Below are 24,341 nucleotides of genomic sequence, written 5' to 3' on the forward strand. Positions count from 1 at the left end.
CTCTTCTTGATTGACAGGACGAGGTTCCTTACATAGTCATCCTTTTTGGTCCTGTCAATCAAGATGATGTAAGAGAAGCACGAGTGGCTTGGGCCCGCCCTCGGTGCACATAACTGCTCATTTGCATATGGGTTAAGAGCACTTTTTCTCCAGAATGAAGTAACTGACCGCTAAGTGAAAGGTGTCATTACATGAAGCCGAGCTAGCCCTAGAAGACGTTGTGCCTGGTGTAACAGTGAATTTCCTAGAGACAGGCTCCCTTTAAAAGGGTTAAATAACCTTTTCCATATGACATATTCCCCCTCCTGGCATTTGGCATTGTCCACAGACAGAACATATAGACATGAGGAAAGGTTAGGGAACAAATATTAGACATAATCTACTTGTTTTCTTGCCCTGCTGTGCTGGCATTTTATATTTCAGGAGCACGGCGCTCATGTTATTGCAGTTTTATCTTTCTAAATAACAGTGCGGCGGTAATAATGTGGATGCTGAGGGTTGTCCTTGCCTCTATGGACAATGGAATTTTTTTTAGATTTCGTATTTTCGTCTTTTCTGCTTTGATCTGGTAAACGGCAAGAAGAGAGGTTCTGGCTCCTATGGATGTCTCTGTCACGATGTCACGGCATCATGCACATGGCGGTATTAGATCTCTGTACAAGGCTGTATGGAGCTGTAATATAGCACCTATAGACGTCTATGAACCATGCTGCACCCCCGTATTACCTACGAATTTATATAGAGGTACTGGGAGTTCCCATTATATGCTGTATTACAGAGGTGATCTGCCTTTTATGCAGTATGGAACCTTTGGGACTTCTATGTGCTCACATCAAGCTGTCACACACATATGACTCCTGCCTCCAGAGACCTCCTTCTGACTGCCCGAGACAAAGCGGGCATCGATCCACTGTGTTGCTTTAACAGATGTGACTTGGCAATACCGTTAAAGATGGTATCTAACTCGTTCCCTTAGTCTTCACCTAATAAACCCTATACAGGGTCTGGTCTCTGCTGCAGGGGAACCACCAGGCTGCTACCTCTTGGAGTAGTCTTTCTTCAAGTTACTGATGACCCACAGGGTTCAAGAGACACCAGCGCAGAGCATCAAGGGATCAGGCAAAACCGTAGTCATGGACAAACCGAGGTCTGGGCAGGTGGAGTTTGCGCGATCCAATAAACAGTCCAAGGTCAGGTCAGGCAGCGATCGGTCAAATGCAGAAGTCAGGCCAAGGTTGGTACATGGAACAGTCATCAAGCTGCGGCATACATTAGGACACAAAGACAGAAACTGGGCCATAGATCGGCTGTCCCAGAACCACGGGACAACTGCTGCCATTTGGGACTGTCCAGCCGGACATGTATTATGTGATGCTGCCTGCATATATTTCTTATAGGCCTCATGCACGCGACCATATTTGTTTTGCACTCTGCAAATCTCGGATCTGCAAAACAAGGACCCTGCCAATGCGCATGCCACCATTTTTTTCAACCTCCTGTAGAAATGTCCTATCCTTGTCCGCAAAACGCCAAAGAATAGGACGTGTACCATCTTTTTTCCGTAAAAACAGACATAAGGATGTGGGCAGCACTCGGTGTGCTGTCCGCATATTTTGCAGCCCCATTGAAATGAATGGGTCCGCCCGCAAAAAAATTCGTCCAGTGGGAGTTATCAGCTGGTTACGCCAGACGCGTTTCGGGGACCTCTTACCCCTTCCTCTGCCACTGAGGAAGGGGTAAGAGGTCCCCGAAACGCGTCTGGCGTAACCAGCTGATAACTCCCACTGGACGAATAAGAGGCCTCTATACAGATGATTTATTAAAATCCAACAAATAATCGAAGCGCTCCAAAGAAGAAGAAAAATCGGATCCCATTTTCTACATCGAGTTCCCGCGATACTTTGCTGCGAGATACAAGTTTGCTTTCTGACACAGACCACGTGACATGCCGGCGTCCGCCTGAACAGCGTGGAGAGACAAACACAACAGCAGCTTTTATGTCGGGCATGTAATGCCGCATCTTGGGATACGAAAATTCTAATCCACTTAGGAGCAGGTAAGACCTGTATAGGTGGGCATCATAGTACAATTGCTACTCGGTTACACTACCGCGGATAAAAACAAAGGTCGGGACATTGATTTGCATATCACTGCTATTACAGGGAGTGCAGAATTATTAGGCAAATGAGTATTTTGACCACATCATCCTCTTTATGCATGTTGTCTTACTCCAAGCTGTATAGGCTCGAAAGCCTACTACCAATTAAGCATATTAGGTGATGTGCATCTCTGTAATGAGAAGGGGTGTGGTCTAATGACATCAACACCCTATATCAGGTGTGCATAATTATTAGGCAACTTCCTTTCCTTTGGCAAAATGGGTCAAAAGAAGGACTTGACAGGCTCAGAAAAGTCAAAAATAGTGAGATATCTTGCAGAGGGATGCAGCACTCTTAAAATTGCAAAGCTTCTGAAGCGTGATCATCGAACAATCAAGCGTTTCATTCAAAATAGTCAACAGGGTCGCAAGAAGCGTGTGGAAAAACCAAGGCGCAAAATAACTGCCCATGAACTGAGAAAAGTCAAGCGTGCAGCTGCCAAGATGCCACTTGCCACCAGTTTGGCCATATTTCAGAGCTGCAACATCACTGGAGTGCCCAAAAGCACAAGGTGTGCAATACTCAGAGACATGGCCAAGGTAAGAAAGGCTGAAAGACGACCACCACTGAACAAGACACACAAGCTGAAACGTCAAGACTGGGCCAAGAAATATCTCAAGACTGATTTTTCTAAGGTTTTATGGACTGATGAAATGAGAGTGAGTCTTGATGGGCCAGATGGCTGGATTGGTAAAGGGCAGAGAGCTCCAGTCCGACTCAGACGCCAGCAAGGTGGAGGTGGAGTACTGGTTTGGGCTGGTATCATCAAAGATGAGCTTGTGGGGCCTTTTTGGGTTGAGGATGGAGTCAAGCTCAACTCCCAGTCCTACTGCCAGTTTCTGGAAGACACCTTCTTCAAGCAGTGGTACAGGAAGAAGTCTGCATCCTTCAAGAAAAACATGATTTTCATGCAGGACAATGCTCCATCACACGCGTCCAAGTACTCCACAGCGTGGCTGGCAAGAAAGGGTATAAAAGAAGAAAAACTAATGACATGGCCTCCTTGTTCACCTGATCTGAACCCCATTGAGAACCTGTGGTCCATCATCAAATGTGAGATTTACAAGGAGGGAAAACAGTACACCTCTCTGAACAGTGTCTGGGAGGCTGTGGTTGCTGCTGCACGCAATGTTGATGGTGAACAGATCAAAACACTGACAGAATCCATGGATGGCAGGCTTTTGAGTGTCCTTGCAAAGAAAGGTGGCTATATTGGTCACTGATTTGTTTTTGTTTTGTTTTTGAATGTCAGAAATGTATATTTGTGAATGTTGAGATGTTATATTGGTTTCACTGGTAAAAATAAATAATTGAAATGGGTATATATTAGTTTTTTGTTAAGTTGCCTAATAATTATGCACAGTAATAGTCACCTGCACACACAGATATCCCCCTAAAATAGCTAAAACTAAAAACAAACTAAAAACTACTTCCAAAAATATTCAGCTTTGATATTAATGAGTTTTTTGGGTTCATTGAGAACATGGTTGTTGTTCAATAATAAAATGAATCCTCAAAAATACAACTTGCCTAATAATTCTGCACTCCCTGTATATTCAGGACTGCTCCTTCCATCTAAGGACGTTTTGGCTTACAAGCTGCAAGTGATAGTGATATGAACATATTTCATGCGGACTTTTGAACCAACAAATTTAGCCAGTCCTATTAGCAAGTTATCTTTATTTGCATATTTAAGAACTATTGCGCATTTTTCAATATTTAATGTGTGCTAGCATATACATGTGTGATTGATTGTTTTATGATCTTTTAATAGTCTATAGTATTTTATGGATATTGATTTCGTTATTAAATTGAGTGTGATCACTATATATTGTTCATTTATTTATAACCACACATACAGAGTGCCAGTCCGTAACTTATTAGCAATTTCATATTTTTCTCTGTATGGGTGATACAGATTTTGGACTAGAGCACCTGTTCCCTGTCACATAAGAGTGAGCTATTCCAACCAGCTTTTTTCTCAACATATAATAAATAAAGGTTTTTGTGTGTGTTTCTTTTTTTTTTTTTTAAAAGGATTGTTGTATTTTTTTTTTCTTCTGGTCTACTGTGTATCTAATACTATCATATGTGATACTGTTTTCTGAGCTGTGTATCTAATCCTCTCCCAGAGTACCCTCATTAGTAATAGTGCCCCAGTACTTGTAATGCTGCCAATAGTGCCCCCAATATTAATAATCTCTCCCTATAGTGCCCCCAATATTAATAATTCCTCCCTATAGTGCCCCCAATATTAATAATGCCTCCTTATAGTGCCCCCAGCATTAATAATGCCTGCCTATAGTGCCCCCAATATTAATAATGCCTACTTATAGTGCCCCCAGCATTAATAATGCCTGCCTATAGTGCCCCCAATATTAATAATGCCTCCCTATAGTGCCCCCAGCTTTAATAATACCTCCTTATAGTGCCCCCAATATTAATAATGCCTCCCTATAGTGTCCCCAGCTTTAATAATACCTCCTTATAGTGCTCCCAATATTAATAATGCCTCCTTATAGTGCCCCAGCTTTAATAATACCTCCTTATAGTGCCCCCAATATTAATAATGCCTCCCTATAGTGCCCCAGCTTTAATAATACCTCCTTATAGTGCTCCCAATATTAATAATGCCTCCTTATAGTGCCCCCAGCATTAATAATCCCTCCTTATAGTGCTCCCAATATTAATAATGCCTCCTTATAGTGCCCCCAGCATTAATAATCCCTCCTTATAGTGCTCCCAATATTAATAATGCCTCCTTATAGTGCCCCAGCTTTAATAATACCTCCTTATAGTGCTCCCAATATTAATAATGCCTCCTTATAGTGCCCCCAGCATTAATAATGCCTGCCTATAGTGCCCCCAATATTAATAATGCCTCCCTATAGTGCCCCTGTAGTTCTATTGTCCCTTGTAGTGCAACTAGTTATAATGACCCCTACACCGCCCCGTAGTTATGTCCCCATGTTAGCACCCCAGTAATTATAACGCCCCCAAGAGGTTTAGAGGTGTTCTGGGGGGGGGGGGGGGGGGGAAATTTTCCAGATAAAATATTAGTAAATATGCGCTCTCCATGACTCCAAGGACAGAAAGGACAGAAAGTGGGTCCACTGTATAGCAATTACCTGTCAGTAAGTAGATGCATGTAAATGGGCGGAGCAAAAAGCTAAGCTCCTCCCACCGAATTAGAAATGATGGGACATGGAGCCTGAGAGACACAAACCTGAGGTCATTTTACATCTTAACTTTATCCAAGTACCATCATCCCTGGTGTTCTGTTAGTATCCGGCAGGGCAGTAGTCATCATTGTCCCATTACATATAACCTCACATTCACTTGGCTGACAGTATTCTATATAAACATTGCAAAACTACACTGAATAAAACAAAAAAAAACTAATAAAAACTATTTAAAAAAAATCCACAAACAGAACGTGCTGCCCTGCTCATCCAGTCACTACGGTAATGCTCCCTAACAACGAGACTTACGGTACGGGAACTCGTCTCTCGCGAGAGCTGGTGAGAGGCAGCTGTGAGCGGGACTCTTCAGTTCCCCGGCAGCGGGCAGTGTGTGAAGAGCAGGTGAGTGCTCTGCCTGCTTCATAATAGTGGCATGATGGGCGTAGTAGTCAGTTTTCCTCAGTTAGTGTACTGACTGTAGAACTATAAGTCCTAGCAGGTCAGGCGAGGAATGCTGAGACTTGTAGTTACACAGCTTGGTTTGTAGTATGGCTACCCATAGGTTGCCTGGGGTTCCCTCCAGGTCCTGTAGAGTGTGAGCTCTTGGGGTCCAGGCCATCAGCCCTCTCCATAGGCTCTGACTGACCACGAATAGGAGGTGCAGCCCTGTTTTTATATAAATGATGCGGAATCCGCGTCCTGCGCTTTCCGTGTGCGTCATGGCGAATTATCGGTCGCGTTCTGTGGAAATAAAGCTCAGTCGGTGTGTATTCACATGTGCTGCGCTTTCCTTATACTTTGTTGGTCGTCTTCAAGATTTCTGCTTGCTGTCTGTGAATGTAAACAATTACATTTTTATTTTTTACACGCCATGGCTGAATTCCAGTAAGACAGGGTTCACATTGCGCCCCCCCCCTCCCCTTCCCTTTTCTTTTCATTGGAGGTATATCAATACCTGAAAACGCTATTAAAGCGTACACTACGACTGATCCGGTTAGGTGGCGCCCCCGTCGTGTTGTGGACAGAGTTGGTGACTGCAGCTCTGCACCCGTTCACTTCCATGGGAACCCGCTCTGCCCACTTCACAATAGGACAGATGAAAAATAATTGTTAGGACCTCGAAGAAGTGTTGAGCGAACTTCTGTTGTCGAGTTTGGCGTACAAGGTTCGGGTTGTCTAAGAATTCCGTTACCGTCCGCGGTAGCAGAATCCATAGATACGCCGAACGTGAAAATACAAGTTTGCTCGACTACCGCTAAGTTCTCAGTCCTGTGGGCAAATGCTCATTCATACGGTATTGGTGCGGTACAGCGCATTTTGGACTTGCGCTTTTTAAACTTTCTTTTCACTTACACAACTGCGTCTGTGCAAGTCCATGCCAAGGACTACAACTCCCAGTCATGTTGGGAGTTGTAGTTTTGCAATAGCCAGAGGGCCACAGGTTAGGCATATTGCGTTTCTCGCGCTTACGCTTCATTGGCAGCTCATGTGTTTACATTTTTTCTTGTCGAGTCCGCCTTTGGACTGTGACAAAGCACTGACTGCGCGAAGCGCATTGCCGGAGGATGGTGCAACGTTTTTTAAATTATTATAATTTTTTTAGGTAAAAGTTGCATTTTATCTGCAAAGGCGCTGGGATTTTGCCAAGTTATTGTTTGGGTGTACCGGGAAATGGATGGACCTGCAGTGCCTCTCCATTCATCCTCTATGGGGCCGCCTGAGATCATATACAGTGCTCCCCTATTTCTGGCAGTCTCAATGTGAATGATTGGCGATACACGTGCTTGACCGCTATCACCGCCCCCAGACGCAGGCCTCCTCGATGAGCGCTGGGTCTATCCAATTCTCAGGGCTGTACATGAACTCTATTTGGGAAGTGGGGAAATCAGACGCTTTGCTGGAAATCCCTGTTGAGTTTTTTAATGTGAATGTTTATATTGTATTTTTGTGCTTTCTTACGTTACAGGCCTCGTTGAAAACAGTCAAGATGGAGGAAATTGAAGACAACACCACTGTTCTTTCCACCCTCCGATCTTTCAATAAATTCCTCTCTCAGCCCTTTGACGGTACCCCACCCAGCGCCAACACCTCCAACACAACCGAAGCCTCTTTACAGATGCAGTTTCAGCAGAGATTTCTGGTAATTAGTTTCTGAGTCCGCCAGCGGGGTTATTTTTCATATTTGGAAAGCAAATGTTTTTCTGTGAACCCAATTTTACTGTCTACGTGTGATGTAATCTACATAAAGAGGTTGAGTTTACATTTTTTATTTATTTATTTTTTTGCATTTTTATTTGCCGATCCTGTATGATACTTCAGAGCTGCATTCACAGTTCTGCAGGCCTCAGCGCAGGAATCTTTTGGCATTTCTTGCTGACTCCCATAGCTCTTCAGAGTTTGGTCTGGTGACGCGAATCCTGGGAAGTGACTTCTGCTCCTTCCTGCATTATAGCAGCTAAGGCTACTTTCACACTAGCGGCACGGACCTCCGGCAGGCTGTTCCGTCGGGTGAACAGCCTGTCTGATTCGTCCTGCTGCTAGTGAACGTGTGCCCCCCGGACTGCCGCTCTGTCCCCATTGACTATAATGGCGGAGGCACGGCGAGAGGCTGCTGGAATAAAACTACAACATGTCCGACATTTGGGCAGCCTTTCGCCGTGCCCCCGCCCCGCTCCCATTATAGTCAATGGGGACGGAGCGGCAGTCCAGGGGCATGCGTTCACTAGCGGCAGGACTGATCCGACAGGCTGTTCATCCGACGGAAAAGCCTGCCGAAAGTCCTTGCCGGAGATACTCCGCTAGGGATTGGTCTGTTGACAAACTTGCTGACTCTTTCCAGTGACATCCTGCAGAATTATGAATTCAGCTCTGGTTTATAATGCAGGCTGTAACGTAGAATCAGTACCAGATAACTAATACAATATAGTTAAAAATTTCGGCATCTCTTAAAGGGGATGTTTCTGATTGGAAACCTTTTGGCTAGGCTTCGGAAAATTTCAGAAAACTCGGACTATGAGCTCCTTTAGCCAGGGGGAGCTGCGGCTAGCCATACATTTCCTCTGCAGGTGTAGTGTGATAATTCATGCCTGACCATTATAATGCATGGGTGAACGGTGCCCATCAGAGAGGTACCTGCTCTGATTTTGGGGCTTTGGCTTTTATAGATTGGGATCCGAATAGGGTTTTTGGTAAACTGGTTGTCTGAATGAATGTTGAACTGTACAGTTACATAGTGCATATAGACAGCGGATCATTGACGTTGGCTTCCTTTCTTACAGCTGGAGGACCAGGCTGCACAGATCCGCTCTAAGTCGCATCTTATTCAGGTGGAGAGGGAAAAGATTCAGATGGAGCTGAGCCACAAGCGGGCTCGTATCGAGCTAGAAAAGGACGCCAGTGCAAATGCCCGGAACTACGAGGTGAGATGAGTGCTGAGCAATGCTGACTGGTGATCTCTGGAGGATGCGTCCAGCTAGGTCGTGCAATGTGTTTAGTACTTCAGGCCCCTTTACGTGGGCCGAGAATCCTCCAGATAATCGCTAACGAGCATTCATAGGCATGCACGTTATCGATTATCTGGCTTTGTAAAAGTACCGCTGATTACCCGATGAATGAGCAAAACACTCATTCGTCGGGTAATTGGATCTTTTGTGTAGCCACCTAAATCATCATTTGCTGGCAGCAGATCGTGCTGTGTAAATACACTCTACTGCCGGCGGTAGGACCCCCACCAATCTAAGGGCTAATGCCCACGAACGTATTTACTTTCTGTGTCCGTCCCGTTTTTCTTTTTTTTTCTTTTTGCGGAACGTATACAGAACCTTTCATTTCAACGGGTCTGCAAAAAAACCGGAAGGTACTCTGTGTGAATTCTGTTTCCGTATGTCCGTATAAACGTTCCGCAAAGAAATAGAACATGTCCTATTATTGTCCGCATTACGGACCAGGATAGGACTGTTCTATTAGGGGCCAGCTGTTCCGTTCTGAAAAATACGGAATGCACACGGACGTCATCCGTATTTTTTGCAGACCGCAAAATACGTACGGTCGTGTGCATGAGTCCTAATAGTTCTCCCCTATAATGTGTATAGGGGATAACTTGTTATAACCGGAATGCCTCTTTAACATGACATGTATTACAGTATCGATAAATCTAAAGACCGCTGGGGGAGGGAATGGCTGTGAGATTTATCAGGCCTCCTGTGCCAGAAAGTGGCTTTAAAGGCTATGTACACCTTTTGTGGGCATTTTATTTTTTATTATTGTACTCATTGTGAGGTAAACATCTTTTTTTCAATTGGACTTTATTAAAAATATGGAGCCCTATTCTCTGTACAGAGCCGAGATGCTCTATTAGAAAGATCTATATTTTCTGTCTGCTCCATTAGGCAGGGAGCTGACGGGCTCCTTATCGCTGCTCTCTGACCTTATAAACACTCGTACCACAGTTCTTATCTTACTGATAAGAATTTGGCTTAAGTATCTGTTTATGACCTCTTAGTCATTTAGAGATAAGGGTTAGGGTACATTGTGAAAGTAGGGTTCACACAGCTAAAAAATAAAAACGGTTAATCCTTTGTGATAGAACGGCTCAATATTTTTTAATAAAGACCAATTGAAAAAAAGAATGGTTTTTAGCCCGAATGAGTAAAATGCAATCATAAAAAATTGTCCCCCTGAAAGTCTACATAGCCTTTTAAAATTGAAATTTTTGTTGTGCAAGCTCTTTTGTGCAAATGATTTTTGCCTGTTTACACCACACCATTTTTTTCTAAACTTTGGGCAGGATTTGAATTCTGTGGCATAGTATTCAATTTCTGCCACACAGACCTCCTGAGATGCATGCCTCTTAATTAATTTAATGCAATAATTTGAAATGCCAATCTCGGACAAATCCCTCCTAAGTCGTTCTGCATTTTTCCTGCCGGGACTGCACACAGCCCATCTCTCAAAGTGGTGGTCAGTGATGGCTTTGTTGTAACTAGGGTGTGCACAGAATCTTTTAACATTCCTGGAATGTTGTGGTGCACATTTAAGTGTTGGGGTGCGGCTACACGGCGACATATCGCAGAAAAGTCGTGCAGCAGGAAAATATGTGCAACTTTCTGTTGAGCGATTATTTTAGAATTACGTTTTGGCTCAGAAAACACAGCTAAGGCTACTTTCGCACTCGCGTTTGGTGCGTATCCGTCATGGATCTGTACAGACGAATCGGTTCAGATAATAAAACCGTCTGCATCTGTTCAGAACGGATCCGTTTGTATTATCTTTAACATAGCCAAGACGGATCCATCTTGAACATCATTGAAAGTCAATGGAGGACGGATCCGTTTTCTATTGTGCCAGTTTGTGTCAGAGAAAACCGTTTGCAGGCAGCGTTTTGGTATCCGTCTCCAAAGCGGAATGGAGACTGAACTGATTCATTCTGAGCGGATCCTTTTCCATTCAGAATGCAAACTGATCCGTTTTGGACCGCTTGTGAGAGCCCTGAACGGATCTCGCAAACGGAAAGCGAAAATGCGAGTGTAAAAGTAGACTAAGTTGCAGGTGAGTCGCGTATCGTGTGCGACTTCCATTAGGCATCATGCACACTGCCGTCGTTGGCCGGCGCCCGTATTGTGGCCCGCAAACAGCGGGTCCGCAATATATGGGCACCGGCCGTTTGTGCACCCCATCACGGATGCTTGAATGGGTCCAGAAGGTGCGGTGTGGAACATAGGCATGGAACGCCGCAAGAGCACTACGGAGCGACTCCGTGGGTTTTCTGTCTGTGCCACCGCACTGCAAAAAAGTTGTGCATGCACTACTTTTTTTTGTGGTGCAGATCGTGGAACCCATTCAAATGAATGAAGCTGCATACGGTGGGCACATGGTCATTGGGCACAGCAATTTGCCAACAACCATGTGCATGAGGCCTTACGTTCTATGGAATAGAAGTCACGTCCTGTGAGACACAATCCTGCATGTTTACATTTTTTGCAACTGTCACGCCACAGCATGTCGTATTGCGACACCAGTCATTGCATGAAATGTTGCCGTACTCTGAAGAATGGTGAAGTATGAGTGGTTCTGAAAAATGACAACACACTCCAAACTGTCAGCTATAACAAAAATGTATAAAAAATGTGGAATGCATGAATGCACCATTTTATGTTTTTGCTACAGTATGTATATCTGCCTTTGATAATATAAAGTAATTCAAAACCCAAATTATACTGTGAGCACCTCATCATAAATAATTACAGTCCTTGTCCTAGTTGCACAGCCCTGAATTGCAGAATTAATGCACTTCTGAACTATTATACTATTACCATAACAACTGATGAAAAGTTTCATTATTTCATTTTTTTTTTCTTCCAGCGGGAAGCAGACAAGAACCAAGATCTTCTTACGCGCATCAAAGCTTTAGAGGAGAAAGAAATGGAATTTCAAAGTAAACTCCAGGAGGAATGTGAAATGAACAAGTCCTATAAGAAGACAATCGAATCACAGAGCAAGAAACTACTAGAAAAAGAGAACAAACTCGACGAGGCTAATGAGGTACAAATACCTGGTAACATGAGAATTCTTAGCGGATCAAAAGGGTTTTTATTAAGGCTGTATTAGGCTACTTTCACACCAGCGTTTTTGATGGATCAGTCATGGATCAGCAAAAACGCTTCCGTCATGATAATACAACTGTCTGCACCCATTATGAACCTATCCTGTTGTATTATCTTTAACATAGCATTGACGGATCTGTCTCTAAAACCATGGTAAGTCAATGGGGGACGGATCAGTTTTCTTTTGTGTCAGAGAAAACTGATCCGTCTCTATTGACTTACATTGTGAGTCATGACGGATCCGTCTTGCTCTGCATCCCAGGGCGCACTCAAAACGCTGCTTGCTGCGCTTTTGTGTGCGTCATGGGAACGCAATCAAACGGAATGAATTCTGGTGCATTCCGTTCAGTTTTGTCCCCATTCACCGTCAAGGTGGACAAAACTGAAGAGTTTTCCTCCGCTATTGAGACCCAATGACAGATCTCAATAGCGGAAAGGGAAAACGCTAGTGTGAAAGCGATCATCTGCCTGTGTAATACTGCCGCCAATTGCCAAATGAATGAGCAAACTCTCATCGGGCAATTCATTTTTTTTTTTTTTTTTTTTAAGCGTGCTTAAAAATCTGCGCTTTACGGCGGCAGATCGTGCTGTCTAACGCTGGGTTCACACCTGAGCGTTTTACAGCGCGTTCAAACGCGCTGTAAAACGCTTAAGACATGAAAACCAATGCTTCCCTATGGGAATGGTTCACACCTGGGCGTTTTACAGCGCGTACGAACGCGCTGTAAAACGCCCGACGCTCAAACAAGTACTTGAGCTTCTTTGGGGCGTTTTGACGCGCGTTTGTGGCCATAGGACACTGCAGTCAATGACACAAACGCGCGTTTACTATTACAAAAAACGCGCGTAAACCCAGCGTTATAGCGATATTCTGTCGGCAAATCTTTAGACACTATGGGGACGAACGATGGCCTAGCGATCGCTCCTCCCAAGGCTGCAGAGAAAATTGCTGCATATAATAGCGGTCTCCTCCACTAGCTAGCAGGCAATTGCCGGAGGGAACGCTTCACTCCCGACAATCACTTGCTGATCTGCCTGTCTAATTACAGGCTTTAGCATACATATTTATGGTATGTTTAAGGCTAGGACTGTATGGCGACTTTGGTGGCACTAAACCAAGATCATAGGGTTGTGTTGAGACATCACCAGTAATGGTTGGCATTACTGCATGCGACGTGGCAAAAAATATATATCTACTGGATTTTTGGTCACAAAGCTCAAGTAACTTTTTCCAGCGTTGCTGATCTAGGGGTGAGTTCACATCATGTTTTTGCCCTCAGTTTAACATGCAAAAAACGTATACGTTAAACGGATGCTTCAGACTTATGCCATACAGTGGCGTCCATTCATCAAACGTATATGTTTTTTACCGTTCTCTGCAGGATACAAAAGTGTGGTGTGCTACACTTTTATATCTTTTTTTTTTTTTTTTCCCCCAACATGTATGTTAAATGGATGGCAAAAACATGATGTGAACTCATTCTAAGATCCACATGTTCTGGAGCACTGTAGAAATTGTTGTCATTCATGCAGTCCGTGGCCCCAGCGGGACACATGTGCGCACACACAGTCCCTTCCTGATAATTACCTGCTTGGTCAGTGCATGTAAATACGCCTTAAGTTGCATACAGATTGCGCACATTTTTGGTCACATGCCCAAAATTGTAGCATAGTCCTGGTCTAAATGGTGGGGTCTGATCATTGGGAAAATCTACCCTCTGTTGGCAACGCATACATGAGCACTATCAATTATAATCCTGGGGTGATACAGAAACGGTTAAGTGCACTCAGTCCTTTAACAGCTGTAGTGACGTCATGATGAAGAGGAGCTGCTAAAGCTGGCCATGGGGCTTAGACATATTGCTGGATCAACTGGTAATTGAATTTGTATTGGGAAGTCCATGTATCACCTGGGGAAGCAGAGACCTGTCATGTTTGATTACAGGAGGCGGGAGGTGACTGACGATGGCTCCTCTGCTTCTCCATGTTGTAGTAAATGTGCAAATGTTGCCTATCCCAGCATGCATATTTAGAGCTGGGGAGATGGTGGGGATTCAGTTAGAGTGCATTCACACTGTGTCAGCGGTGTGAGTCAGGAGGGTTGCCCGACATATGTAGGTGTACAGTGGCATGCGCCACCCAAATTCTGTCTTGTTAAAAAGTGTATACTGCACAGTTAGTGGTAGGTTTATCAAGTCAACGCGCCTGATTGAAACCTACGCTAGAAAACTGCTACAACTGATGATAATGAGGGACCCTTGCAATGCCCCCTTTTTTTGGAAAGTGTCGAGGGTAGTGTGAAAATGGCAATTGCGGCAAAATTTTGTTAAATGACCCCCATGTATGTCCCCCCCCCCCCCTACTGGATACATCTGTGTAAAATAGTGTAGTCAACTACAATATATTAGACCATGCAAAAAAAAAAAAAGATATACCAGTCCAGTGGAGGCACGAAGGGCACTGTTTTGGCCTCCATTGAGCAAAGGTGGCCTATGATCCACAGGGTGCCTTCCCTGTGCATACACCAAACGTATTCTGCAAATTGCGTCGTAAATGCACCTTATATACATGGACGGCGTGTTGGCTGGAATGAAATTCAGGGACTCGCTTCCTTTTTCAAAATTTGTCCAGGATTTTATGGCGGCAAATTATCCGTGTTCATTAGTAACATGGATGTTTAGGAAGAGGTTTTTGTCAGTGATGAAACCTTGTCACTTGCGGTTTGCCGAACAATTTTTACTAATTTACTTCAATTATTTTTCATTATTATTCATTTAGGCTATTAGTGTTCTAAAGGGAAAGGTGTCGGAATTCCAAATTAAAATCATGAATCTAGAAATGCAGCTAAAAAGCCAGGAGACGGAGAAGCAGGAACTGACCGAACAGTTGGAAATTCAGCGCAAGTAAGTGTTTTATTGGGTGTACATTAATTTCTAAAAATTAGACCACATCCTAATCGCAAAATGAGCCAGAGAATTGTGATGCTATGGAAAGTACAAGATGTACATGCAGCGATCTCCTCCAGAGTGATTGCTAATGCCATATTGATGCATATTTAATTTCCATACTGTGTGCGTATGATACCGATGTCCTAATTTCTGAGATGGTAGGGATTTCTGCGCTTTTCCGTTTTTGTGCTATGAGGCTTCTTGCGGCCGGTTTTATATGGGATCCCACTGTTTTGGTATGTTGTGCAATAGGTGGATTTGATAGGAAACATAAGGCAAAGGCTACATGCACACGACCGTGCCGTTTTTTGCGGTCCGCAAACCGCGGATCCGCAATAAAAGGAAGCCGTCCGTGTGCCTTCCGCAATTTGCGGAATGGAATGGGCGGCCCATTGTAGAGATGCCTATTGTCTACAAAATGGACAAGAATAGGACATGCTATATATTTTTTTTTGTTGTGGGGCCACGGAACGGTGCAACGGATGCGGACAGCACACGGAGTGCTGTCCGCATCTTTTGCGGCCCCATTGAAGTTATAGGGTCCGCATCCGAGCCGCAAAAAATGTGCATGAGGCCAAAGTCTGGAGATGGTTGGATATTTATATGGAGCATCTTGTTTAGTTTTTCAAATGCCGTTTTCCAAAAAGTTTGGATTTTTTTACATGTCCACCATAGATGTAGATAGGTTCCTTGGGCTCCACAATTTTTCCAGCATAGATCAGAGTAGTTGGGATCCATATGGTTTATTTTTACCGATGTTAGGTGCCATCTCAGAAGTATTTTTCGAGAGGGTTCACAGTGGTGCATTCCTTTTGGATATTTAATTAGTACAGTTGAACGCAGGCAGGAGAATAGGTTGTTCCTAGGTCTCTTTCCCATTGTAATTGTAATACAGATTTATTTTTTAACTTCGCTATTGTTTCAGCATAGAAGTTAGAAATACCTTTCGTTATAAGATTTTGAGTAGAAAAGAATGTAAATTCAGATTTAGGAAATATTGGCTCGTTGATCTGGATTTGGGAAAAGGAGTGACTGATTCTTAAATAATTTTTAGAAGTCTGTTTTAGGTAACTGATATTGGGAAGCTAAATGGGTGAATGAGCAGTGTTCCTTTCCATGTATTGTGTAAGGCTACATGCACACGACCGTGTGTGTTTTGCGGTCCGCAAATTGCGGTTCCACAAAAAAAACGGATGACATTCCGTATGGAATCCTATTTTTTTAGCAGAGCAACGGAACGGACATACTGATGCGGACAGCACACTGTGTGCTGTCCTTGTTTTTTGCGGACCCATTGAAATGAATGGGTCCGCATCCTATCTGCAAAAAAAACGGATCGGACACTGAAACAAAATACGGTCGTGTGCATGTAGCCTAATGCTGTGTGTTTTACAGGAAGCTGCAGGATGGCAGTCAGACGACACAGGCATTGCAGGAACTCCAGGCGTTAAATGCTGACTGTGAAATAAAGATAAAGGTTGGTAAATTACAGATCTTTGTAACTGTTGCAAACGGCACCTTTGTTAAACTTAGGGTCCATTCACACGTCTGCAATTTTGTTCTGCATTTTGCTGAACGGAATTGCGGACCCATTCATTCCTATGGGGCAGCACGATGTCGGATCCGCACTTCCGTTCCGCAAAAAAATAGAACCTGTCCTATTCTTGTCCGCAATTGCGGACAAGAACAGGCATATTCTATTAGTGCCGGCAATGTGCGGAACGCACATTGCAGCTCTCTGTGTTTTGTGGATCCGCAAAACACGTTGCGGACGTTATGGTTCGTGGTAGCGGAATCCGTAACGGAATTCTTAGATACCCCGAAACTTGTATGCCGAACATGAAAACAGAAGTTCGCTCATCCCTAAACATGTCCTATTCTTGCCTGCAAAATGCGGAGCACAGACCCATTAAAGTCAATGGGTCCCCCAAAAAAACGGATGTCAAACGGACTTCATCTGATGGTGGTCTGACATATGGGACCATTACTGGCCCAGAAAATTAAGAGTTACAGTGATTTTTCCAACACCGTTTCCCATTCAGTCATTTCCTGTACAATGGCACCCCAGCCACTCGATTGTGCATGGAGCCGCAGCACAGCTATACTAAAGTGAATTGGGCTCTGTCGCCGTTACCTGCACAGCTGCCTGACTGGGATGTCCATGTTCAGGAAAAAAACACAAAATCAGGACTGTGGCCCCTCTATTCTGTGTATCCATGGGGTGAGCAGAGGTTGGACCCTCACTAATCATAAAGTCATAACGTGTCCTAGTGATATGCTAGAAGTATGAGATGGGAATGACCCTTTAAATAGGGTTTGCTTGGTTGCCAGTAACTTAGTTATTTTACTTTGCACAGACTTTGGAACAGAAACTGTCATCTCAGGAGCAGGATGCTGCAGTTGTGAAGAGCATGAAATCTGATCTTGAAAAACTACCCAAAATTGAGAGAGAACTACAGCAGCTGAGAGAAGAGAATTCTTACCTCAGGTATATCCGTGGCCATAATCACTATATTTGATCCCTGGGCCGGTGACATTTTTGACAAAGTAGATCCGTCCTGAAAATTCACTGTTCTCCTCAAATGGGTTGTCTGAGGATAGGAAAAAGCAGGGGATGGTGTATAGTAGCAAAATTACACCATTCAGACTACTTTCACACTCGCGTTTGGTGCAGATCCGTCATGGATATGCACAGACGGATTTGTGAAATGAAAAGTGAATGGGGGAAGGATCCGTTTGGCTCAGTTTAGTCAGGCGGACACCAAAACGCTGCAAGCAGCGCGGAATGGTGACTGAACGGAGGCAAACTGATGCATTCTGAGCGGATCCTTTTCCATTCAGAATGCATTAGGGCAAAACTGATCCGTTTTGGACCGCTTGTGAGAGCCCCGAATAGATCTCACAAACGGAAAGCCAAAACGCCAGTGTGAAAGTAGCCTTACCTGTTGATTCGTCTGTCACTCTGGCGCTTCCATTCTGCTTCTCCCTGCTGGTTTAATGTCACAATGACCACTGCTGCCAATCGCTTGCCTCAACAGTGTAACTTTCAGGTCAGTGATTACTTGCAGTGGAGAGATGAGTAAATCTATTTGTATGAACCTATTTGTGTCATCAATAAGAGTTCTAGACCTGTGAGGGGTGGCCCCCACTGCCACTTTATTGACAGGGCCGGACATCTCTCCCGGCCTTGACAGTCTTGTGCCAGCGCCGCCGCTCCAAGTAGCGGCAGAAGCAAAGAGACTCTGCTTCCTCTTTTGGACCAGTTACTGCCCATGTGCCGCTAGCGGTGTGGTGTCTCCCGAAATATCTCTTGTAGGGAGTTGAATTAGGAAATTCAGTTTCAGTGTAATTTGTTAAGCAGATGCCACAATGAAACGGAAATTAAGGTAAAGCAGTGAAGGATTGGTAGTCATCGCCAGCCAGGCACTACTTCTGCCTCGCCTCTGCAGGAGAAATGTAGTATTACATGACAGCCATTCAGATGAATGAACATCCAAGTAAGGCCCTATTCACACAACCGTATATCTGGTCGCATCCGATCTGTGTTTAAATGGGGCCGCAAAAAATGCGGCTTGCACACCATGTGCTGTCTGTATCCGTATGGCTGTTCCACAGTCCTGCAAAAAAGAGAACATGTCCGTTTTGCCGGGAAGAATAGGCACTCTGCAAAATACATATGGTCGCGTGAATATAAGGACTGCTAGAGTCTCCTAGAACAAAAGCCACTGGTACTTATCATCTACCTGTTCTTGCTCTTAGTGGGGTCCCGGCTTCATTTGTAAGTAGGTTTTAGTAAATTTCAAGGCATAGCAGTATAATACATAATAGCCTTCTACTTATCAAACCTGGTGCAACTGGAAAGTTACCCTTAATTGTATTCCATCTCCTATTCTCCTTCTCCCATTTCCGCTGTCCCTTCGCACAAGTTTTCTTAAATCTCCAGTATTACAGCATTTCCTCACTCTGGGGCTGCTTTTAAATATGTAGACGGACATTATTTTTTGGTACTTTACTAAATTGTTTAATTTGACTTTATGTGCTTAATTTTCTGCTTTATTCAGGGAAATGAGAGAAAATAACGCACTTCTGAAAGAAGAGGTGGAATCGCTGCGTAGAACAGCCGAGCGCCACGAGAGGATGAACGAAGAGCTGGTGGCTTTAGAGCTCGACAAGGAAGTAAGTGACACATGGTTAGCATAATAATTTCCACATATCCTTTTCATGTGGCCGATTTAAATTGGTTACCTAGTATTGGTGACCTATCCTCAGATCATTGGGGTCCGACTTCTGACATCCCAGCCCCTTGGCTGCTGGCAGGGACTGCGCCGCCTGGGCCATCGCTGTATTCTCTTCCTTGACCTGTGACATCACGCTCATTGGTCACATGGCCTTTGTGCAGTCTTGTTCAAGTGAATGGGACGGAGCTGCAATACTAAGTTTCTATTCCAGGGATCAGCAACCTTTGGCACTCCAGCTGCTGTGAAACTACAACTCCCAGCATGCAAACATACTTGGCTGTTCGTAGATAGATGTGAAAAGAACACTTGTAGTTTCAGAACAGCTGGAACGACAGAGGTTGCTGATCCCTGTACGGTGTACGGCGCTGTGCTTTGTATAGTATGAACAGACCAAAGTTCTCATTTGAGAGCAGGGGCCTCTTCAAATAGAGGATTGGCAGGTGTGCTGTGAGTCGGACACCAACAGCTCAGATACTGATCATGTATCCTGGGGACAGGTAATCAATATTTTATTCCTGGAAAACCCCTTTAAGACATATAGATGTTCTAGAGAGCCTTTTTATGGAGTTACATGTTCAGGACCTCCCCCCCCCCCCCCCCCCCAATATGATCCGAAGTGTAGAGCCAGTAGTAGCTGCTCTGCTGTACCCCGTTCATTCTTCTGTTGTGTAGATATCCATTCCATTAAATGGCCACATGCTATATTACATTTTGCCTGCGGTGGCTACTGCAAGTGAAATGAGATGCTGACAAAGCCAGGTGTATAACCACCTAACTGTTTTGCCCGAGTCCAGCTTGGGCAGTGGGAAAAGTAGCTAACTGGACGGGGGAGGGCCACTTTAGATGCTGCTATCTCCTGAATGGAGAAACATGCAACTGGTCTTGTTTGAAAGCTGACATTCCAGGCTTTCATACAAGGAATGTCAGCTTTCAAACAAGACCAGTTGCATGTTTGTAGCTGCTACCATTCAGGAGATAGCGGCACCTAAAGCGGCCCTCCCCCATCCAGTTAGCTACTTATCCTACTGCTAGAGCTGGACTGGGACAAAGCAGTGAGGTGGTTAATAGCGGACTACTTCTTATGTTTAAAGGTTTGTCAATCTTGAGGCCGTCCCTTCCGTGTAAGTCAGTGTGTGGGCTTTGCCATATTATATATCCTACAGATAAAATATTGAAATCTACTTGTCTGCTGGGAAATGTATGCTGAATGCAATTTTTCTTTTTTTCTTATTACAGAAAATACTTAAGAAATTAAAGATTTGGGAAAACATGGAGAAAACGACTGGTCTCGACATCAAGTAGGTGCCTAATGTCTGGATAAGTGGAGTCATTTTTCATGTTGTGAAAGAGCAAAATAGCAGGTCTGCCCTTTAGGAACAATCGAAGCGCTGTGTGGATATCTGCCCTGGCTATCCAAGAGATTTCAGCGCAGCTAGTGTAGAGAAAATGCGCAGCCGACCACCTATTCCCACAGGAAAATCAGCTGTTGGTGCCTTTGAGCAGATTAAATCTTAACATTTACATCATGCACAGAAGATCGAGTGGCCGGAGAGTGCTCTGCGCTCTCTGTCACTCGCTTGTTGGCTGATCTGCTTGATCCTCACCCTGCTTTACTGCTGCGTCTATATGGCTGAGCAATTATGGCTTGTGCTTCCTCAGAATTCTGCAATCATTTAAATAATTGAACTCAAAACTTCTACCATGCTTGTTCAGTGTCTACACAAAGCCTGCACTTGTAACTTGCATAGTACGAGGTATTCTCATTACGCCAGGTACTTTGCAGGACTCTGACATAGGAAAAGTTAACTGTTCCATTTCTTCATAGGAGCTCAGCTCATTTACGGTGTATCTGACAACAGACTGAATCGGCAGAATTCTGAATGCTGCTCTAGGCTATAATACAATATCAGTAAGAAATAAGTCATGTCAGCTGTGTGGAACGAACAAGCCTTACCTATATGGGTACAGCCACATGGCGGAAATGCTATTGTTTTTTTTTTTCTGCAGAAGAATAATCTTCAGGATTTTGCAGTTACATCGAAGTGGATGAGATTTAAAAAAGATCTGTCACCTGACATGGCTGATTTAGTAATTACTTACATTCCGCATGTAATAACAATTCTGGAGCATCTATTCTTATCACTCTATGTTGTGTCTTTCTTATATTATTCCTGCTAGACGTTTATGTATGAATTGCTGGTGAAAAGCAGGTTGCAATGAAGGTCCAACTGGGTGTTAACAGTTGGCGGTGTGTCCCTGCACAGTCTGACACTGGCAGCACTGATTGGATTCTGTAAGACTGTGCAGGGACCCCCCCCCCCCCAACTGGTAACACCCTGCTGGACCTTTATTGCAAACTGCTAATAATTAAAGGGAACCTGTCACCGGGATTTGATGTATAGAGCTGAGGACATGGGTTGCTAGATGGCCGCTAGCACATCCGCAATACCCAGTCCCCATAGCTCTGTGTGCTTTTATTGTGTAAAAAAACAGATTTGATCCATCTCACGTACAGGACACTTCTCAGTTTAATTTGCATATGGATCAAATAGTTTTTTACACAATAAAAGCACAGAGCTATGGGGACTGGGTATTGCGGATGTGCTAGCTGCCACCTGGCAACCCATGGCCTCAGCTCTATACACAAAATCCCGGTGACAGGTTCCCTTTAATTCATAGCTTGTAGTAGGAATAATAAAGGAATGCAACAACGCAGAGTCATATAATTAGATGCTCCTGAATTTTTGTTACATGGGGAATGTAAGTAGTTACTAAAACAGACCTGTCTGGAGAGGGGACAGGTCCTCTTAAAGCAAATCTGATCCCCGCACTGTGTAGGAAATCTCAGGCAGTTATTGACTTGCAGTTTGCGCGTTTCACCCTTTTCAATGCATCAGCTGATTTTCGTCTGCTGAAATTCCTCAGAATCTGCAGTGGAAATCCATCCATTGTGGCTATACCTTTGAACTGGTTGTCTGCTTTTATATGCGGATGACCTATCCTCAGGATAGGTCATCAATATCTGATCGGTGGGGATCCGACTCCCAGCACCCCTCGTCGATCAGCTGTTTTCAAGAGAGAGCATTGCTGGTACGAGCTCTGCCTTCTCCTTGTTTATCATCGCAACTGCAGCGGCGAGCAGTGTAATTACAAGTATGGCGTCTCCATTCACTTCTAAGGGACAGCTCTATCTGTTCAAGTGCATACTAAAGTGTATACCGTCCCATAAAGTGAATGGGGACAGAGCAGTTGTAATTACACTGCTCACTGCTGCAGTTGCGACGGCGAGCAGGTAAACGGTGAAGAGAAGGCACAAACACTACTTTCTCTTCAGCTGATCAGCGAGGGTGTCGGGAGTCGGATCCCCGCCTATCTGATATTGATGACCTATCCTGAGGATAGGCGATCAATACAATAAAAAAGACAACCCCTTTAAATTCCATTCATTAACTATAATGACTGTCTCCTGTGCAAAGGTGGCAATCACACCCTAAGGCCTCTTTCACACGAGCGCGACGGATTGGCTCCGGATGTGTTCAGTGAAACTCGCACCGTTTTGCAAGCAAGTTCAGTCAGTTTGGTCTGCGATTTGCGTTCAGTTCAGTTTTTTGCGCGGGTGCAATGCGTTTTGAAGTGTTTTACAAGGTTTACAAACAACATCTCCTATCAACCATCAGTGAAAAACGCATCACATCCGCACTTGCTTCCGGATGCGATGCGCTTTTCACTAAAGCCCCATTCACTTCTATGGGGCCAGGGCTGCGTGAAAAACGCTGAATATAGAACATGCTGCAATTTTCACGCAACGCAGAAGTGATGCGCGAAAAACTCTTATGTACACAGACCCATTGAAATGAATGGGATTCGGTGCCGGTGCAATGCATTCACGTCACACATTGCACTCGCTCGTGTGAAAGCGGCCCAAGTCCTCATCCACATTTCCGTGTCAGTGTCACGTCCATGAAAAAAGCTTGCATCTTTCATCCGTGTAGATGTCGGTGAAAGATCCGTGGTTGCTACATGTGTCCGTTTTACCATCCATGTCTCATCCGTAATTCACTGACGTTGCTCAGCTGAAAATTAATTTCCAAAGCATCTCCTATAAGGGTTCATTCACATGTCCACAAATTGCGGATCTGCAAAACACTGATATGGCCATGTGCGTTCCGCATTTTGCAGACCGCACATGGCCGGCACTATAATAGAAATGCCTTTTCTTGTCCGTGGCTGCGGACAAGAATATGACATGTTCTATTATTTTTTTTTTTTGCGGGGGAGCGTAAAGGAAGTGCGGATGCGGACAGCACACTGTGTGCTGTCCGCATCTTTTGCGGCCCCCTTGAAAATGAATGGGTCTGCAAAATTGCGGAACGGATGCGGACGTGTGAATGAACCCTAAGTCTTTAGTGAAAAACGGACGCACCATGGATGCTATCCATGTTTCGGTGATTCTTACGGTCCCATAGACTTTAATGGGCGTGCTTGGTCCGCATCATATATCAAAGCAGTGCATGTCTCGGTCAGTACAAAAATACTGAAGTGTGAACAGACACTTAAATCAATGGGTACGTGTGCTGTCCGCAGAAAAACGGACATGTGGACGAAGCCTAGGTATCGCAGCTGACGTATGGTCGTCGGAAGAGCCTGTAACAGAATTTACATAGGGGCCCAGGAGCTACAAGTTCCGCTTTATGAAGACCGTAAATAATCCTCAGTGGTGGCAAATACCGGACCGCTACTGATTCCCTGGGATTTTTTTTTCAGCGACATTTATGGGGAAATTACCTGTTTTATGAAAAGAGCAATGATAATGAACACCTGCCTGCTACTGATCCCCATCGATTCTGCAGGAGGCCTTTTATTTTAACGAAATGATGAAGACTGAAAATAGCATATTTCCTCGAATGCTTATTTATTCCTAAATGGGAATATGAAGAGCTGGTGATTTACCAGTAAATTGCTTTTGCCTGTGTTCTGCTCCTAATGAAATCCAATTATAATGGTTCCATATGCGTTCGCGATCTCCCTCGTAATCATCAGCATCTGTCACTCTACCCCTTCCCCCCCCAATCCAGTGATGCGCCGGTTCTCGTGGCGTTCCATCGAATGCTGGCGCTGGTATGCCGCCCGTCCTCGCTACCGTCCTTCTCTCGGTATTTCACCTAAGTGACTTTCTGGTTGGTGGGGGAGGGGGGGGGGGAATAGCTTTTAC

General features: G+C 44.4%; 1 protein-coding gene across 1 annotated transcript in view; it reads left to right on the plus strand.

Annotated features, from left to right (window-relative positions):
* Positions 1-5,675: 5,675 nt before the first annotated feature.
* LOC122944554 (mitotic spindle assembly checkpoint protein MAD1-like) overlaps positions 5,676-24,341 on the plus strand; it is a 71,424-nt gene continuing 52,758 nt past the window's right edge. Inside the window, exons 1-9 of the mRNA XM_044302956.1 lie at positions 5,676-5,743; positions 7,308-7,481; positions 8,620-8,760; positions 11,702-11,881; positions 14,722-14,846; positions 16,287-16,368; positions 17,249-17,379; positions 18,953-19,067; positions 20,366-20,427. Coding sequence (XP_044158891.1) covers positions 7,329-7,481; positions 8,620-8,760; positions 11,702-11,881; positions 14,722-14,846; positions 16,287-16,368; positions 17,249-17,379; positions 18,953-19,067; positions 20,366-20,427 — 989 coding nt within the window. The 5' untranslated portion in view covers positions 5,676-5,743; positions 7,308-7,328. The remainder of the gene's footprint in view (positions 5,744-7,307; positions 7,482-8,619; positions 8,761-11,701; positions 11,882-14,721; positions 14,847-16,286; positions 16,369-17,248; positions 17,380-18,952; positions 19,068-20,365; positions 20,428-24,341) is intronic.

This window comes from Bufo gargarizans, chromosome 8 (genome assembly GCF_014858855.1).
Source record: "Bufo gargarizans isolate SCDJY-AF-19 chromosome 8, ASM1485885v1, whole genome shotgun sequence".
Classification (NCBI taxonomy): Eukaryota; Metazoa; Chordata; class Amphibia; order Anura; family Bufonidae; genus Bufo; species Bufo gargarizans.